Source organism: Cetorhinus maximus, chromosome 2 (assembly GCF_964194155.1).
Source record: "Cetorhinus maximus chromosome 2, sCetMax3.hap1.1, whole genome shotgun sequence".
NCBI lineage: Eukaryota > Metazoa > Chordata > Chondrichthyes > Lamniformes > Cetorhinidae > Cetorhinus > Cetorhinus maximus.
Genome location: NC_135880.1, coordinates 5,837,092 through 5,857,120, shown reverse-complemented (window position 1 = coordinate 5,857,120; position 20,029 = coordinate 5,837,092). Strand labels below are relative to the sequence as shown.

At 42.8% G+C, this 20,029-nt stretch overlaps 1 protein-coding gene across 2 annotated transcripts in view; it reads right to left on the bottom strand.

Moving 5' to 3' along the window:
- rictora (RPTOR independent companion of MTOR, complex 2 a) overlaps positions 1–20,029 on the bottom strand; it is a 225,752-nt gene that overhangs the window by 70,134 nt on the left and 135,589 nt on the right. For both annotated transcript variants that reach the window (XM_078560454.1, XM_078560460.1), the window contains exons 11-14: positions 12,293–12,375; positions 4,730–4,817; positions 1,911–2,001; positions 756–822 (exon numbers count right to left, since the gene is read on the bottom strand). In XM_078560454.1, the coding sequence (XP_078416580.1) occupies positions 756–822; positions 1,911–2,001; positions 4,730–4,817; positions 12,293–12,375 (329 nt within the window). The remainder of the gene's footprint in view (positions 1–755; positions 823–1,910; positions 2,002–4,729; positions 4,818–12,292; positions 12,376–20,029) is intronic.

Below are 20,029 nucleotides of genomic sequence, written 5' to 3'. Positions count from 1 at the left end.
TTCTGCCTGTAACTCACTCCCAGGTATTATTTTATACAAAATCTAGAATATTCAGCTGTTAGCCATGGCTCAGTTGGCAGCACTATTCCTTCAGTCAGATGGTTGTGGGTTCAAGTACCACTTCAAAGATGAGCAGAAAAATCTAGACTGACACTCCAGTGCAATATTAAGCTGCTATTGTATTGTTGGAGATGCCATCTCTCGGATGAGACGTTAAACTGAGGCCCAGTCTTTTCTATAAGGTGGATGTAAAAGAACCCCTGCCATTATTTTGAACATCAGGGGAGTTATCCCCAATGTCCTGGCCAATATTTATCCCTCAATCAACGTTGCTAAAGCAGATTATCTGGTCATCATCATATTGCTGTTTGAGGGCGCTTATGGTGCACAAATTGGCTGTTGCATTCCCAACAATGACTACACTTCAAAAGCGCTATATAAATGCAAATCTTTCTTGTTCTTTAGATTTCAGTCTGTAACTCACTCCCTATTCTATTATGCTGTATATAAACCACCAAAACCCTTCGTGATTAGGTTCCGGCCTTAATCACTCCCATGTATCCATTATTCTGTATATAAACCATTCATACCTGTTCATCAAATGATTACTCTCTCTCATTATTCTCTGCAATTCTGACAGGGGTGTAACAGTTATAATGTGCCTATAGAAGTTATATTATGTGCAGGAGTCTTGTTGTTTCATAACCCACATATGTAAAAGAAAATGTAAGGTTTTTGGCTACATTAACCGTTACCTCCAGGAGTCCATTGTTGATGAATGCAGATAGCACAAGAGCCAAGTAATTATCCATCAGGTCAGGCCTGGAAAAGAGGATTCAGAAACACATCACTTCAGGCAAATTAAAACTATAAACAAGACTGTCTCACAGACCAGCCTCAGGGTCACAAAAGGAGATACATGCTGTTAACATCTCATACTCATTTTACACTATGTACCACAAGCACATATTACACCATAGGAGTCTATAGGGTTACACATTTTTGGGAGTTCCATGGAAGCAAACAACACAGACTGCATCCCTCACACACATTCCACATGTCCTACAAAACACCCCTTAACGTTTTAGGGGGTCCCACACATCTTCACATAGCATGTTCCAGGATTTCCACATACAAGTTACAGAACTCTCTCTATACTATCCCATAAGGGCAGGTACAGCACGAGTTAGGTATACAGTAAAGTACCCTCCACACAGTCCCGGGTTACACGTAGAGCAATGGTCCTGCTAATCTACCTCAGCAGTACATCTAAGTATACTACAGCACTCAAATTTTCCCACTTCCCGCACTAATGGGATTGCTGGTTTAATGGCAGTTTTGCTATCGAACTCTTAACTGGTGTAAAACTGACATAACACCATTGCACTTATGGCTTTCAAATCCCTCAGTTTTGGCTGTAGTAATAGTAAAATGATATTTTACAGAGTTTTAAAAAAATAATATTTAGTACACCCAAAAGATGTTAGCATATTTTGCTTATGCCTCATCACTCATAAACTTGGTCACACTGGCCACTGGTGTCAAACATTGTTAAAGATTAAATTGCAAAATTAAAGGGCTGAAATGATAGAATTCACATGAATTGGTGGGAGGGGAGATGAAAGATTGTGCTGTCTCTGACAGAAATGCTGTGCTGCTTACAGTTACAGAGTTAGTTAAAGTAGAGTAATAAAAACTAGTTATAAAGAAAATGCTTGTATCTACATGGCAATTTTTATCACATAGCTCCAAAATCTCATATAGAGATTGTATGGTGCTTCATACAGAATGAATTGTTTTTAAGTATGTTGACATTCTGTCAAGGTTGCCATTTTGCAATGATATAGGTTGTATTCGCTAGTCTTGGTCAAGTGCATCCAAACAATTCCATTTATCAGGGAGTCACATACCTGGATCGGGCTCGATGTGGGAGAATAGTTTTAGCTTCAGCTGCTACAAATCCATCTGAAAGACGCCAAGAGTCTTGGAATCGGCTGGGATCTGTCAGGGTGAGAAGCAGGGGGAGAAAAAAAACCAAGTGCAATGTAAGAAATCATGGAATAAGAAAGGGTCCGTTCAGCTCAATAAGCATGCTTCTTCCATAGCCCATGCACACTCCACTTGGGTATATAGGGCATAATTTCAAAGCTAACAGGTGACAAGTAACTTAGAAATGCAGTAAACAACGAGGATAGCAATAAACTTCATGAGGACACAGACTGATGAAATGGACAGACACATGACAGATAATACAGAAGTATTAAGTGGCACATTCTGGGGGTAATCATGAAGAAAGGCAATATAAACTAAATGGTGCCATTTTAAAAGAGGGAGAAAACTGTTTGAAGATGACAGAACCAGTTGGGAAGGCTGTTAAAAAAGCACATGGGATCCTTGGCTTTACTAATAGAGGCACAGAGTATGAAAGCAAGAAAACTTTGATAAATAAAAACAAAATGCTGGAAAAACTCAGCAGGTCTGGTAGCATCTGTGGAGAGTGAAACAGAGTTAATGTTTTAGAGAAGAGTCATATGGGCTCAAAACGTTACCTCTGTTTCTCTCTCCACTGATGCTGCCAGACCTGCTGAGTTCTTCCAGCATTTTCTGTTTTTATTTCAGATTTCCACATCCGCAGAATTTTGCTTTTAGCTTAAAAACTTTTGATAAACCTTTCTAGAGCAAGGGAGTGGGACAACTTGGATAGCTCTACCAAAGAGTCAACACAGACGTGACAGGCCAAATGGTCTCCTTCTGTGCTGTTATCATTTTATGACTCCCCTCATTTCTATTCAACCTATAAACTGCAGGCTTTAAAACCCATGGTTGGCCATGGCCACCTAGTTGTTACTTTTCAATTTACCTTGCCTTCTATTTGTGCCAATTGTGCTGCTGTCATACACTATGGTCTTTGAACTTTCAATCCATGTTTGGCAATGTAAGCTCAGGTCTTCAAGAGTGAGTGTAGCTAATGCACACCTCCAGCAGAGGGTAGCAGTGATGAAATAAAGGATCTAACTACACAATGTGAACTTTTAGCTTCTTAGGAGGATTTCAGGAATGGAAAAGATTTGTTCCCAATTTTTATATGTTCTCTCAAGAATTTTCTCTTGCAATAAATTATTTTTGGGATTTGTTCCTTCTGTCAGAATTGTAGACAACAATACTGGGGGGACCAAAGGTCACTGGTGCAATCGTGGATAGGGAACTGAGGGGTATTTGGCATGATCTTCAGATTCAGGAGCCAATATTTCATGTTTCTTTTTAAATTGCACTCCTCTTTCGTTACTTTACCCCAACTTTTCAGCAGGAGTCAGTGAATAGCAACCAGAATCAGAATCCTGGCTGACAGTGTCCCTGGGCAAAGAAGCAGAAAACTGGGGTCATCCTTGGTGGCATACCATCTAGGACAAGGCAGCCTGCTTGATTGGCACCCCATCACCAAACATTCACTCCCTGCACCACCAATACACAGTGGCAGCAGTGTGTACCATCTACAAGATGCAGTGCAGGAACTCACCAAGCCTCCTTAGTAATGGTCGTGGGTTTGGAAGGTGCAGTCTATCTAGAAGGACAAGGGCAGCAGATGCATAGGAACACCACCACCTGGAAGTGCCCCTCCAAGCCACTCACCACCCTGACTTGGAAATATATCGCCGTTCCTTCACTGTCACTGGGTCAAAATCCTGGAACTTCCTTAACAGCACTGTGGGTGTACTTACACCACATGGACTGCAACAGTTCAAGAAGGCAGCTCACTACCACCTTCTCAAGGGCAACTAGGGTAATAAATGCTGGCCCAGCCAGCGAAGCCCACATCCCGTGAATGAATTTTTTAAAAATTCAGTGCGTCTGGTAACCTCACCAGCAAATAGCAATTACAGTTTCAGCACTTATGTTAAAATAAACTGGCTTGCTATGGTCCTTCAGCAACAGAAACATGCTACCTCTACCTGATTTAGCCTCCATGTGATATCAGTCCCATATGTGGTTGACTCTTCATGCCTCTGGGAAAGCAGGGGCAATAACTGATGCCTTAACAGTGTCACTCAGCTGCCAATAAAAAGCAAAGACTGGCCACTTTATTTTTCAACCTGAACCTCTCATCCCAAAAGACTCCCTAATTCAAGCTTGTGAAATGGTGACTCTTAACCTGTTCTGGAATGGGGCTATGCTTCCAAATAAACACCACCTCTGTGTGCTTCCTTAATGTCTGAGTACAGCCCAAAGAGAGCTGCCAAATTCTGAACAAGAACTTGCAATTACACAGCACCTTTAACGTAACTAAACGCCCCAAAACCCATACCAAGAAAAAAAACAACATTCTAATCTCTGTGCTCACACCGTGTAGTTTACAACGTATCTGCCAAATATTGAACTTGGTTATAAAGGCATCCCAAAGGTGAGCAAGTTAGTGATACATTACAGCATGTACCAACAGATAGATAATCCTATGTAGAAGTGTTCATCTTGAACAGCATGAGAAATCACAGGTTTTTAAACAGTTTTCAAAAATCTAAAGCAAACCAACATGTCCTCGGATGGGTTGTGGTCAGTTGCAGAGGCTTGGGCATTTAGCCCATCTCTGGCTGGGAAAAACTTTCATTCCGTACAAACGTAATATAGGCAGCAAAAAAAAAAAAACGTTCACTAAGTCGCGGGCTCACAGCTGACCTGAGCACCTCACAATCCATTCAGGTACGATGATGTGACAACAAGAATGCTCACCCACCTACGCTGAGCAGAGCTTCAGAAAAATCCTGTGTTGTCACAGGGATAGGAAGTCGGAAGATATCGTATAGCACCTCTAGCAGACCACGCTGTCAAAGTGAGAAAGAAACTTGTCAGTTTTCAAAAGTTCATAGTCAAGAGAAACATCTGGCAACATGACACATAGCGAGCGTCCCCCCACCCCCAAACCCACCTCCTCAGCTGATGAATCAGTGCTCCTCCATATTGAACACCACTTGGAGGAAGCACTGAGGACGGTAAGGACGCAGAATGTACTCTGGGCTGGGGGGGCTTCAATGTCCATCGCTAACAGTGCCTCGTTAGCTACTGATCGAGCTGGCCAAGTCCTAAAGGACATACCTGCTAGACTGGGTGTGTGGCAGGTAGTGAGGAACCGCAAACCATACTTGACCTCAACCTCACCAAACTGCCTGCCACAGATGCATCTGTCCATAACAGTATCGGTAGGAGTGACCACCGCACAGGTCAATCCCTTCTTCACATTGAGGATACCCTCAATCATGTTGTGTGACACTTCCACCATGCTAAAAGTAATAGATTTCAAACTGATCTAGCATCTCAAGGCTGGGTAGCCACGAGGCGCTGTGGGCCATCAGCATCAGCAGAATTGTACTCAATCACAATCTATAACCTTATGGTCCAGCATATCTCCCACTCTACCATTATCACCAAGCTGAGGGATCAACCCGGCTTCAATGAAGAATGCAAGAGTGGGGAGGTGGTAGCATAGTGGTACTGTCACTGGAAAGATTGGATAGGCTGGGGTTGGTTTACTTGGAGCAACAAAGGTTTAGAGGTGACCTGATAGAGGTGCACAAGATTATGAAAGGTATGGAATAGGGTGGATAGGAAGGCACTTTTTCCATTAGTAGAGGGGTCAATAACCAGGGGCATAGGGGTAGAAGGTTAAGAGGGGAGTTGAGGAGAAATTTTTTCACCCAGAGGGTGGTTGGAGTCTGGAACTCACTGCCTGAAAGGGTGGTTGAGTCAGAAATTCTCGTAACATTTAAGTGGTATTTAGATAGCTGGAAAATGGGATTAGTCAGATCTTTGTTGACTGGCGTGGGCACAATGGACCGAATGGCCTCCTTCTGTGCTGTAGACGTCTATGAGGCAGCAGACACATGGGACCACCACCAAGCTACTCACTGTCCTAACTTAGAAATATATCGCCCGCTCCTTCACTGTCACTGGGTCAAAATCCTGGAACTCCCTCTCTAAAAGAGCTGTGGGTGTGCCTACACCTCAGACTGCAGCAGTTGAAGAAGGTAGCTCACCAATGTGTCTGCTACAATTAAGGATGGGCAATAAATGCTGACCTAGCCAGCACATCCTGTGAATGAATTACATACCAGCAATAGAGGCACTGATAAACCCATTTAATGTAGTCAGGCAAACTTCAGGTGGCACTGTATTATCAGAAAAGTTCAGAAGGAAAAGGCCCAACAGACTAACCCTATTTTTGACAGATCAACTCACCTTCTTAACAAAAACAGAATTACCTGGAAAAACTCAGCAAGTCTGGCAGCATCGGCGGAGAAGAAATCAGTTAACGTTTCGAGCCTTCATGGCCCTTCGGCAGAACTGCCGAAGGGCCATGAAGGCTCGAAACGTTAACTGATTTCTTCTCCGCCGATGCTGCCAGACTTGCTGAGTTTTTCCAGGTAATTCTGTTTTTGTTTTGGATTTCCAGCATCCGCAGTAGCTTTTAGCTTTTTGTTTTCACCTTCTTAACCTCAGCTACCCACATTCTCACTCCACAGACACAATCACCTCATGAACCCATTTACAGTGCCTGCTTCAATACAAACATACGAAATAGGAGAAGTAGGCGCCATTCCATAAGATCATGGCTGATCGGTTTTGTGTTTCGAATCCCACATTGCCATCTACCCGATAGCCTTTGATTCCTTTGCTTAACAAGAATCTACTTCCCACTTAAAAACATTCAATGACTCCACCTCCACCACCTTCTGAGGCAGAGAATTCCAAAGTCGCACAACCCTCAGAGAAAAAAATTTCTAATCTCTGTCCAAAAAGGGGATCCCTAATTTTAAATCAGTGCCCCCCAGTTTTGGATTCACCCACAAGAGGAAACATCCTTTCCACATCCATCTTGTTGAGACCGTTCAGGATCGTATATACTTCAATCAAGTCACCCTCTCTCACTCTTCTAAACGCCAGCAGAAACAAACCCAGTCTGTCCAACCTTTCCTCATAAGGCAACCCGCTCATTTCAGGTATGCCTCGAAAACCTCCTCCAGCACATTTACATTCTCCCTTAAATAAGGAAACCAAAGCTGCATACAGTATTCGAGATATGGTCTCACCAATGACCTATATAACTGAAGCATAACGTCCTTACTTTTATGTTCAATTTCTCTCGTAATAAAGGATAGCATTCCATTTGCCTTCTTAATCACTTGCTGTACCTGCATGCTAACTTTGTGACACATGCACTAGAACACCTAGATCCCTCTACACCTTGGAATTCCAGTCGTTCTCCATTTAAGTAACACTCTTGATTATTCTTCCTGCCAAAGTGAACAACTTCACATTTTCCCACATTATCCTCCATCTGCCAGATTTTTGCCCACTCATATCTATATCCATCTGCAACCTCCTTATGCCCTCTTCACAGCATACTTTCCTATCTTTGTGTCATCTGCAAATTTAGCTACCATACCTTCACTCCCCTCATCTAATTCACTGATATAAATTGTAAAAAGTTGAGGCCCCAGCACAGACCTTTGCAGGATTCCACTTGTCACATCCTGCCAATCAGAAAAAGACCCATTTATGCATATTCTGTTTCTCCCAGCCAGCCAATCTTCTATCCAGGCTAATATGTTGCCCCCTACACCATGAGCTTTTATTTTCCACAATAACCTATGGTGTGGCACCTGATCAAATGCTTTCCGGAAATCTACGTACATCATGTTTACAACCCCCCTTTATCCACAGTGCATGTTACTCAAGGAACACCAATAAAGTGGTTAGACCACTTTATGATTTCCTTTTCACAAAACTATACTGACTCTTCCCGATTACCATCAGTTTTTCTAGGTGCTCTGCTATAACCATTTTAATGGTTGATTCTAACACCTTCCCCACAATCAACATCAAGCTAACTGGCCTTTCGTTTCCTGTTTTCTGCCTCCCTCCCTTCTTGAATAAAGGGGTTATATTTGCTACTTTCCAGTCTGATGGAACCTTTCCAGAATCTAGCGAATTTTGGAAAATTAACACCAACACATCTACTACCTCATTAGCCACCTCTTTTAAGACCCTAGGATGAAGTCCATCAGGACCCAGGGGCTTGTCAGCCCACAGCTCCATCGGTTTGCTCAGTGCCACTTCCTTAGTGATTGTAATTTCATCAAGTTCCTCTCTCCCATCTAGCTTCTGATTTACAGCTATTACTGGAATGTTGTTTGTATCTTCCCTGGTGAGAACAGAAGCAAAATATTTGTTCATTTCATCCACCATTTCCTTATTTTCTACTATTACCTCCCTATTGTTATTCTCTAGAGGACCAACATTCACTTTACTCTTATCCTTTTTAACTACCTGTAGAAACTTTTGCTATCCGTTTTAATATTTCTAGCTTGTCATTCCCTGCTGTTCTTTATATTCCGACCAATCATCTAACCTGCCACTCATCTTGGCACAGTTGAATGCTTTTTCCTAAAGTTTGATGCTTTTCCCAACTTCTTTAGTTAACTATGGATGGTGGGTCCTCTCTTGAGAATTTTTCTGGCTAGGCCAGCATTTATTACCCATCCCTAATTGCGCTTGTTCGGAGGGCAGTTAAGAGTCAACCACATTGCTATGTGCTCTGAAGTCACATGTAGGTCAGACCAGGTAAGGACAGCAGGTTTCCTTTCTCAGAAGGCATTAGTGAACCAGATGGGTTTTTACAACAATTGACAGTGGTTCCATGGTCATCAGACTTTTATTTCCAGATTTTTATTGAATTCCAATTCTACCATCTGCCATGACGTGATTCGAACCCAGGTCCCCAGAGCATTACCCTGGGTCTCTAGGTTATTAGTCTAGCGAGAATATCACTGCGCCATTGCCTCCCCTTTTTCTCTTATCATAGTGATTGCTTTAAATTCCTCCCTCTGCTTTGTCCCTTGATTTCTATTATTCTTGGGAAGCGTTTAGTGTCTTCTACTGTGAAGTCAGATACAAAATCTTTGTTCAAAGTCTGATATTTCTTTGTTTCCCATTTTTAATTTCCCAATCCGAACCTCTTAAGGGACCAACGTTTGTAGTTACTTTAAAAAAAATACATACTGGTAGAAGTTCTTACTGTCTGTTGTCATATTCCTTGCTAGTTTACTCTCATTTTCTGATTTATTCCCCTCCTTTTTTTGAAGTCATCCTTTGCTGCTGTCTAATATTTTCCCAATCCTCTGGCCTACCACTAATCTTCACAGTATTTAAGGCTTTTCCTTTCAATTCAATACCATCCTTAACTTTCTTAGTTAGTCACAGACGATTCATCCTTCTCATGGAGTCAATGGCTTCTCTTCCTGCTCCTGCAGCATTATCTCCAGTAAGGATCTATTCCTGGATTAATTTATCTAAATGTTGCTCCATGGTGATATCACCAAAAGCAGTGTTAGTTTTCATATGTATGCTGATGACACCCAGCTTTACCTAATCACCACCTCTCTCAACTCCTCCACTGCTGCTAAACTACCATACTGCTTATCCACATCCAGTACAGGACAAGTTGAAACTTCCTCCAATTAAATATTGGCAAGACTGAAGCCATTGTTTTTGACCCTCACTCCAAACTCCATTCCTCTCCCTGACAGCAATCTGAGGTTAAACCAATCTGCTTGCAACTATGGTGTCATATTTGACTCCAAGACGAGTTTCAGGCCACATATTCGTGCCATCACGAAGACTGCCTACTTCTACCTGCGTAAGATTGCCCAATGTTGTCCGTCTTTTCCTATCTGCTGCTGAAATCCTCATTCATGTCTTCCTTAACTCTAGACTGATTATTCCAACATACTCCTGGCCGGTCTCTGACATTCTACCCCCCATAAATGGTCATTCAGAACTCTGCTGCCTGTGTTTTAGCTCGCACCAAGTCCCATCAGCTTATCACCCCTGTACTCGCTGACCTACATTGGCACCTGGTTAAGCAATGTCTTGATTTTAAAGTTCTCATCCTTGTTTTCAAATTCCTCCATGGCCGCGTCTCTCCCCATCCCTCCAACCCCACAACCGTCCGAGATATCTGCACTCCTCTAATTCTGGCCTCTTGAGTATCCTCAATTTTAATTGCTCCATTATTATATTAAAGGTGCCATATAAATACAAGTAGTGGTTGTGCCATGGTATTCTTTTACATACCACCTGGCAGGGCAGAACCTCTAATCCAAAGGATGGAGCTTCCAACAGTGCACCACTCCCTCAGTAAAAGACTTGCATTCAAAGTGCTGCATGGTCAACCTAGATAACATGATCAAGTGGGACTTGAACCCAAAACCTTCCAGCTCAAAAATGCGTACGAACCATGAGCCAAGATCTTCCACAAAAGTTACTGCATTACACTTTGCCATCAATTTCTTCCAAGTCAATTCTGGCAACCTATGCCATACAAGTCATTAGCTGTCAATAGGTGCATCAAGCAAATTACAAAGAATTTGTTTGCAAGAGCAAAAACTTCATTTCCTTTCCTGTGAAAATGATTGCACCAGCTTAGAACTGAGGGCATCCTGGCTAAGTTTGCAGATGATACAAAGATAGGTGGAGGGACAGGTAGTATTGAGGAGGCGGGGAGGCTGCAGAAGGATTTGGACAGGTTAGGAGAATGGGCAAAGTGGCAGATGGAATACAACCTGGGGAAGTGAGAGGTCACTTTGGTAGGAAGAATAGAGGCATAGACTATTTTCTAAATGGGGAGAGAATTCAGAAATCTGGAGTGCAAAGGGACTTGGGAGTCCTAGTCCAGGATTCTCTTAAGGTTAACTTGCAGGTTGAGTCGGTAGTTAGGAAGGCAAATGCAATGTTGGCATTTATTTCGAGAGGACTGTAATATAAAAGCAGGGATGTGCTGCTGAGGATTTAGAATATTGTGAGCAATTTTGGGCCCCGTATCTCAGGAAGGATGTGCTGGCCCTGGAGAGGATCCAGAGGAGGTTCACGAGAATGATCCCAGGAATGAAAGGCTTAACATATGAGGAACGTTTGAGGATTCTGGGTCTATACTCGATGGAGTTTAGAAGGATATGGGGGGATCTGATTGAAACTTACAGAATACTGAAAGGCCTGGATAGAGTGGACGTGGGGAAGATGTTTCCATTAGTAGGAGAGACTAGGACCCGAGGGCACAGCCTCAGAGTAAAGGGAAGACCTTTTAGAACAGAGATGAGGAGAAACTTCTTTAGCCAGAGAGTGGTGAATCTATGGAATTCATTGCCACAGAAGGCTGTGGAGGCCAGGTCATTGAGTGTATTTAAGACCGAGATAGACAGGTTCTTGATTGGTAAGGGGATCAAAGGTTACGAGGAGAATGGGGCTGAGAAACTTATCAGCTATGATTGAATGGCGGAGCAGACTCGATGGACTGAATGGCCTAATTTCTGCTCCTATGTCTTATGGTCTTATAGAATCATAGCTTGATCGAGCACATAATGAGGCCATTTAGGCCATTTTGTCTGTGCCGGCTCTTTGAAACAGCTATCCAATTAGTCACACTCCCCTGCTCTTTCTCCAGATTACAGAATCATTCCCTGGTGGAAAGGTTCTCAATGCTACCCACAAAGTGTGCAAACCAATGTGCTTATCCATCTCCTGATGGGCAAGAAATTTTACTCTGTCAGTGGTGAGGGAGGATGACAGTGACTCTCCTTTGGGCAGCATGTTCATTTTGCCAGCCAAAAACACTGCTTTTTGTCCTCCACATTGCAATTTCACTTCCCACTTCTACCAGCCTCCATGGCTTAGTAATGATTGACAAATATTCCTATAAACTATAACAATATTTGCCCCATCAAAGCCATTCACCTTTAAGTGCTTGAGCTGTTTTAAGTTAAAGGTGCTGGTCCAATTTGCCATGTCACCCATTAAGATTAGCTATCAGGACAAAGCCAAAGCTACATTGGGGTTTATGAGCAATGAGCAGTCTCACAAAACTCCACACAGTCAGCTCAACATTTTCAGTTAGCTATTTACAGCTCAGCTTTTGCCTGGGCTGCAAAAGTAGGGCTAATCAGGCTAGACAAATATACTCTCAATACATGTCGCCAGAGCATTGGCCTAGTCTCTGGAATTACTACTCTAGTCACATTGCCACGACGTCACCATCTCCTCTGATATTACACAGTCATAGACAATATGATCTGGAATAAATTGAATTTATTCCAACAATAAAGTAAAGCATGATAGGGTGGGACGGAGGATATGAAATTATAATTATGGGTAACAGAATACACAATATTCTGAAGATTTCAACACCAATTAACTATTTGAAAAGAAAATGCCACATGTAACCAGAACAGTTTCAAATGCTACCTACCCGCACTTCCATATTTGGTATACAAAGTATTCCTACTAAAGATTGGATACCCGAGTTTCCGGGCCGGCATAGATTTATAATTCCTGCAAACCAAACACATTCAAGGCAAGCAGTGTCAAAGGAGGTTACAGACTCAAACAGCTTCAAATACAATACTTGCAAATTCAGATAAGTATTTTAAAAGACACAGAAACAGGTCATTTGGCCCAACCAGTCCATGCTGGTGTTTATGCTCCACTTGGGCCTTCTTCCATCTTTCTTCATCTAAATCTACCATCATAACCCTCCGTCCCCATCTCCCTCATATGCTTGTCTAGCTTCCCCCTTAAATGAATCCATACTATTCGCTTCTACCACTCCCTGTGGTAGCGAGCTCCACATTCTCACCACTCTGTGAAGTTTCCTCTGAATTCCCTATTGGATTTCTTGGTGACTAAAGATATTGATGGCCTCAAGTTATGCTCTTCTCCACAAGAGGAAACAACCTCTCTGTATCCACCTTATCAAATTTTAAAGGCCTCTATTAGGTCACCCCTCAGCCTTCTGTTAGTGCCTCCATAACTTTTTTATAATATGAACTGCACATAGTACTCAAAGTGTAGTCTAACCAAGGTTTGATACAGGTTTAGCATAATTCCCCCATTCCTCAATTCTATCTCTCTAGAAATAAAGCCTAGTACTTGGTTTGCTTTTTATGGCCTTGCTAACTTGCAGTGCAACTTGGGCAATTGGTGTATTTGTACCCCAAGATCTTTGTTCCTCTGCCCGACCTAGACTTGCATCTCCTAGTAATATTTTTTTCCTACCAAATGTACTACCGTACATTTATCAGTATTGATCTTCATTTGGGTAGAACATAAAAACAAAAAAGGAGCAATCACATTGCTGGGAGTGTACAATAGGCTCCCAAACAGTCAGAGAGAAATAGAAGAGCAGATATGTAGGAAAATTTCAGAGGATTGTAAAAATAATAGGGTAGTAATGGTGGGGGATTTCAACTTCCCAAACATTAACTGGGTTAGTCATAATGTGATAGGTTTAGAGGGAGCAGAATTCTTAAAATGCATCCAGGGGAGCTTTTTAAGCCAGTACGTAGAAGGTCCTACAAGAGAGGGGGCGGTCCTGGGCTTAATTTTAGGGAATGAACCCGAGCAAGTGGTAGAGCTAGTGGGGGAGCATTTTGCAGATAGTGATCATAACTCCGTTAGATTCAAGGTTGTTATGGAAAAGGACAAGGATGGGACGGAAATTAGAGTTCTAAACTGGGGGAAGGCCGGTTTTAATAAGATCAGATATGATTTGGCCGGAGTGGACTGGGAGCAGTTACTTTTTAGTGTGTCAGAGCAGTGGGACTCATTCAAGAAGGAAATAGGAAGAGTAGAGGGCCGACATATTCCAGTAAAGATAAAGGGTGGGACCAACAAGTCCAGGGAACCCTGGATGTCGAGGGATATAGAGGATTGGATAAAGAGAAAAAGGGAGGCTTATGGCAGACACTGAGGGCTCAAAACAGCAGAAGCCTTGGGGAAGTACAGAATCAGGAGAGCAAAAAGGGGGCATGACAAAACATTGGCAGGTAAAATAAAGGAAAATCCAAAGTTATTTTACAAGTACATTAAGAGTAAGAGGATAACTAGGGAAAGAGTAGGGCCCATTAAGGACCATAGTGCTAATTTGTGTGTGGAGCCGGAAGACGTAGGTAGGGTTCTAAATGAATACTTTGTGTCGGTGTTCACAAGTGAGAGGGATGGCGTGGGTATGGAAATCAGGCAGAAGGACTGTGATATAATTAAAGAAATTAGCATAGAAGGGGAGGGGGTTCAAAATGGTCTGGCAGGCTTAAAAATAGATAAATCTCCAGGCCCGGATGAAATGTATACCAGGCTGTTGAGTGAGGCAAAGGAAGATTTAGCAGGGCCGCTGGCAATAATTTTCAATACCTCTCCGGCCACAGGAGAGGTGCCAGAAGACTGGAGGACAGCCGATGTGGTGCCGTTATTCAAGAAGGGAGGAAGGGATAAACCAGGGAACCACAGGCCAGTCAGTCTAACTTCAAGTGGTGGGAAAACTATTGGAAGTGATTCTGAGGGACAGAATTAATCTACACTTGGAGAGGCAGGGATTAATCAAGGACAGTTAGCATGGTTTTGTTAAGGGGAGGTCATGTCTGACCAATTTGATTGAATTTTTCAAAGAGGTGACCAGGTGTGGAAATGAGGGCAATGCATTTGACGTAGTCTAGTTGGACTTCAGCAAGGCTTTTGATAAGGACCCGCATGGGAGACTGGTAACAAAGGTAAAAGCCCATGGGATCCAAGGCAATTTGGCAAATTGGCTGAGTGGCAGGAAGCAGAGGGTGATGGTCGAGGGGTGTTTTTGTGACTGAATGCCTGTGTCCAGTGGGGTTCCACAGGGATCAGTGTTGGGTCCCTTGCTGTTTGTGATGTATAAAAATGATTTAGACTTGAATGTAAGAGGGTTGTTTGTGGATGACACGAAAATTGATGGGGTGGTAAATCGTGAAGAGGATAGCCTTAGATTACAGAAGGGTATAGACAGGCTGGTCAGATGGGCTGATCAGTGGCAAATGGAATTTAATCCAGATAAGTGCGAGGTGATGTACTTGGGCAGGACAAACAAGGTATGGGAATACACGATGAATGGTAGGACCCTGGGAAGTACAGAGGATCAGAGGGACCTTGGTGTGCATGTCCACCGGTCCGTCAAAGCTGCGGGACAGGTAGATAAAGTGGTTAAGAAGGCATATGGGATATTTGCCTTTATTAGCCGAGGCATAGAATATAAGAGCAGGGAGATTATGCTGGAACTGTATAAAACGCTGGTTAGGCCACAGCTAGAGTATTGCGTGCAGTTCTGGAATCCACATTATAGGAAGGATGTGATTGCACTAGAGAGAGTGCACAGGAGATTTACCAGTATGTTGGCTGGGATGGAGAGTTTTAGTTATGAGGAGAGATTGGATAGGCTGGGGTTATTTTCCTTGGAGCAGAGGAGATTGAGGGGGGACATGATTGAGGTGTATAAAATTATGAGGGGCATAGATAGGGTAGACAGGAAGGAACTTTTCCCCTTGGTGGAGGGATCAATATCCTGGGGGCATAGATTTATGGTAAAGGGCAGGAGGTTTAGAAGGGATGAGAGGAAGAATTTTTTCACCCAGAGGGTGGTGGGAATCTGGAACACTCTGCCTGAAAGGGTGGTAGAGGCAGAAACCCTGCTAACATTTAAGAAGTATTTGGATGTGCACTTGCGATGCCATGGCATACAAGGCTATGGGCCTAGTGCTGGAAAATGGGATCAGAATAGTTAGGTACTTGTTTGACCGGCGCAGACTCGATGGGCCGAAGGGCCTTTTTCTGTGCTGTAGGCTTCTATGACAATAATAGACTTGCAGAAAGGGCAAATAAATGTTCTCCTGTAATTTGTTACAGTCGTACTCAGTTTTGAGAAGTTAACATTAAAGGGCATAAATAATAGTCACCATCAAGTGATGTAAAGCCAAAAATAAAGCTGTCGATGAGAATGTTTCATGTAGCAAAATTAACTCCCCCTGACTGCGGTTTATATATAAAATAATGGATACCTGAGTGAGTTCCAAACTGAAATCTAATAGAGAGGCTCGATGATTCATATAGAATAACATACCCACAGTGACTTCCAGGTTCAAATTACATTTGATTAACTTGAAGGAAATGCATCGAGACCTGCTGTTCCCTGTGCCACATGGTTAGTTAAATTAATTGGGGCAACAGCATTGAATACCCTGAATTTTAGCCATGCTTAATTGCTCTGCCACTGACAGGGAGTTGAAATAACAGTAGGTTAGCAGCTAGCCAGTTCTGGACTATAATGGCGGAGGCTTGTAGGGCACCAATTTCCACAACGCTGCTACCTCAGTATCCTGGGAAAGGAGATCAGCTGAAGGGCTGAGAGCACAGGACCTGAACAGTCCTTATGAACTCAGCCAGGAGTATGGTCAATTTCTGCAACATATTATAACGAGGGTAAATACCCTCTAGCAAAAACTCCACCGTTACATCTTTTTGGATAGCGGGATGCCTTAAGGGGTCTCCGACATAATCAAGGGGCTTGTGGGGTCATGAAGTGCTGACTTTGCCTCCAGTTCCTGTTCCACTAAGGTAAATGGATTGAGAAGGAGTTTGGAGAGAAGGCTCTCCAATCCCAAGCAATGTATGAAACCACTGCCTTATCAGTGGCCTTGGATTCAATTGGACCCTCTCAGCAACATGGTCTTTTGAGGTCTTACGACAGTATGCCGAAAGTGACCATACAAAATACTCCCTTTTTGGTGTGCCATTCACTATCAATGAGTCAGGAATGTATCAAAGAAACAGATTTTATCAGACAGCATAGCACTGAGCATTGACTGTTAGAACATTCCTCTTAACCTCTTAGAGCTTTAAAAAGAGCTTTAAATTATACCACACCAATTTTCACATCACTGGCATCGACACAGCCAGGAATATCAGGAGACCAATGACAGAGGAACCGAGAGGTAAAAGAGCAAGCTGCTGGTGTTGGAGGTGGGTCTCAGTGGACTGACCAGATTTGGAGAAAATCAAGTGTGAAGTCATAGGGAAAAGTGATTGGTTGGTGAGTATTTTACTTGTTTCACTCATTTATCTTTTAATTACTGGTACAAATTTATTGGTAACTGATAGGTTCTCCACAATAAAAGTTTTTGCAATAGCAGTAGTAAAGCTTATCAGGAGTAGTAGAGTTCATTAATTAAAACAGATAAAAATAATAAAAATAACAAACTTTAAAATAAAAATAGCTAAAACACATACCTGTGTAATTAAGTAACCTATAACTTATAGTTGTAGATGGTACTAGCTTTTAATTAGCACAGTAAATTGTAGTATATGTAGGATTTATTCTAAGTTAATTAAGAAAGTAACTAAATAATGCAGAAAATCGGCAGGGCAGGTGTTATGTGGGTGCTTCTGTGCACCCAGGGCAATCCAGGGCAAACATGTCTACAGAAAGTGTAAGCACCTAGAGGAATTCCAGATTAGGATTACTGATTTGGAAGCTGAGCTGCAGACACTGTGCAGCATAAGGGAGGGGGAGGAATACCTGGACATTTTGTTCCAGAAGACAGTCACACCCCTTAGAATTTTGAACACCGATGAGGAACAGGATGATGTGACTGTGAGTGAGGCAGGTAAAGGGGCCAAGCAGAGAGCTGTTGAGGAGCTTCAGGCTTTGCAATTGTCAAACAGGTACAAGGTGCTTGCTACCCGTGTGGACGAAAGTGAGGTCTGCAAGGTCGTTGAGCAGACTGGCCATGGCAGCATGGTACCGGAAGCAGTTTAAGTAGGGCAGCAAAAAGGAATGCAGTCGCAGTAAGGACAGCACAGTGAGGGGAACTGACATTGTTCTCTGCAACAAAGAGCGAGTGTCCAGATGGCTGTGATGACTGCCTGGTGCCTGGGTTTGGGACATTTGCTCAAGGGCAGAGAAGAATTTGCAGTGGGAGGAGGGAGGGTCCAAATGTCATGGTACATGTAGGTGCCAACGACGTAGGGAGGTCAAGGAAAGAGGTTCTGCATAGTCAGTATGAAGAGCTAGGCACCAAATTAAGCAGAATCTCAAAGGTAATTTCTGGATTTTTACCTGAGCAGTGTGCAGATTGACATGGGGCAAATAAGATTAGTGAAATGAATGCGTGGAACAAAGATTGGCGTGGGAAAAAGTGGGTTCTCGTTTGTGGGACACTGGCATCAGTACTGGGAAAAGTGGGGGTTGTACTGTTGGGACAGTCTACGCCTGAACCGTGTTGGGTCCAGTGTTCGAGCGAGCAGCATAACTAAGCAAGTAGAGATGACTTTAAACTAAACAAGGGTGGGGGGCGTGGGGGGGGATCAAACTTGTTACAAAGATAGCAAAAAGGCAAAATTGAAGTCTCTGTATCTGAATGCGCATCACATTCATAACAAAGTCAATGAACTGATAGTGCACATTGAAGTAAATAAATATAATCTGATAGCCATTGGGGAGGCATAGGCTGCAGGATGATAAGGACTGGGTCCTGAATATTGAGGGGTATCAATTCAGGGGACACTGAAGAAGAATAGGAAGCTAGGTAAAGGTGGAGGGTAGGAGTGTTAATCAAGGATGGCACTGGTGCAATAGTTGGAGATGACCTTGGTTCAGAAGATCAGGGTGTAGAGTCGGTTTAGGTGGAGATGAGGAATAGTAGAGGAAAGAAGTCACTAAAGGGAGTGGTCTACAAGGCCCCCAACAGTAACCACAATGTAGGACAAAGTATACAAGAAATACTGGGTACTTGTGATAAAGGGATGGCAATAATCATGGGTGATTTAAATCTACACATAAACTGGAAAAATCATATTTGCAGCAGTAGCCCGGATGAGGAGCTCATAGGATGCTTTCAAAGGAGTTTCTACTAAGGGAATATACTAAGAGAGGTAGATGAAGTGAGAGATCTTGGCGTACAAGTACACAGGTCCCTGAAGGCAGCAGTTCAAGTAGACAAGGCTGTAAAGAAGGCATATGGAATGATCTCCTTCATTGGCAGAGGTATAGACTATAAAAGTAAGGATATAATGTTGGAATTGTATAAATCACTGGTGAGGCCACAACTGGAGTATTATGTGCAGTTCTGGTCAGTACATTACAGGAAGGACGTAATAGCTCTGGAGAGTGTGCAGAGGAGGTTTACAAGAATGTTGCCAGGGTTAGAAAGTGTAGCTACAAGGAGAGATTGGATAGATTGGGGTTATTTTCCTTAGAACAAAGGAGGTTGAGAGGTGACTTGATTGAGGTGTACAAAATTATGAGGGGAATAGATAGAGTGTACAGGATAAAATTGTTTCCCTTGGTGGAGAATTCTGGAACCAGGGGACATAGATTCAAGATAAGTGGCAGAAGGTGTAGGGGGGAACATGAGGAAGAACTTTTTTATGCAGAGGGTAGAGGGTGTCTGGAATTCACTGCCCAAGTTGGTGGTAGAGGCAGAAACTCTAAACTCTTTTAAAAATAGTACTTGGATCTGCACCTTAAGTGCTGTAAGCTGCAGGGCTATGGGCCAAGTGCCGGAAGGTGGGATTAGAAAGGGCACCTGGGTGTCCTCGGGCTGTCATGGACAAGATGGGCCGAATGGCCTCCTTCTGTGCTGTAACTTTTCTATGGTTCTATGATTCTTCGAGCAGCACGTTCTGGAACCAACCAGAGAGCAGGTTATATTAGAATTGGTATTGTGTAATGTGACAAGTTTAATTAATGACCCTAGAGTAAAGGCAACCCTAAGTAGCAGCTACCACAATATGATTGAATTTTACATCCAGTTTGAAAGGGAAAAGAGTCGGTCTAAGACTAGTATTGTAAACTTAAATAAGGGCAACTATGTGGACATGAAAGCTGGGCTAGCTGGACTGAACTGGGATACTAGGTTAGAAGATAGATCAATAGAGAAGCAGACATATAATGGGATATATCAGAGTACTCAGAATGAGTACATTCCTACTATAAAGAAAAATTTTAAGGGGAGACCCACTATCCGTGGTTAATTAAAGAAGTTAGGGAAAGCATCAAACTTAAGGGAAAAGCATATAACTGTGCAAAGATGAGTGGCAGGTCTGATGATTGGTCAGAATACAAAAAACAGCAGAGAATGACAAAGTTAATCAGGAGAAAGAAATTAAGAGTATGAGAGGAAGCTAGCTAAAA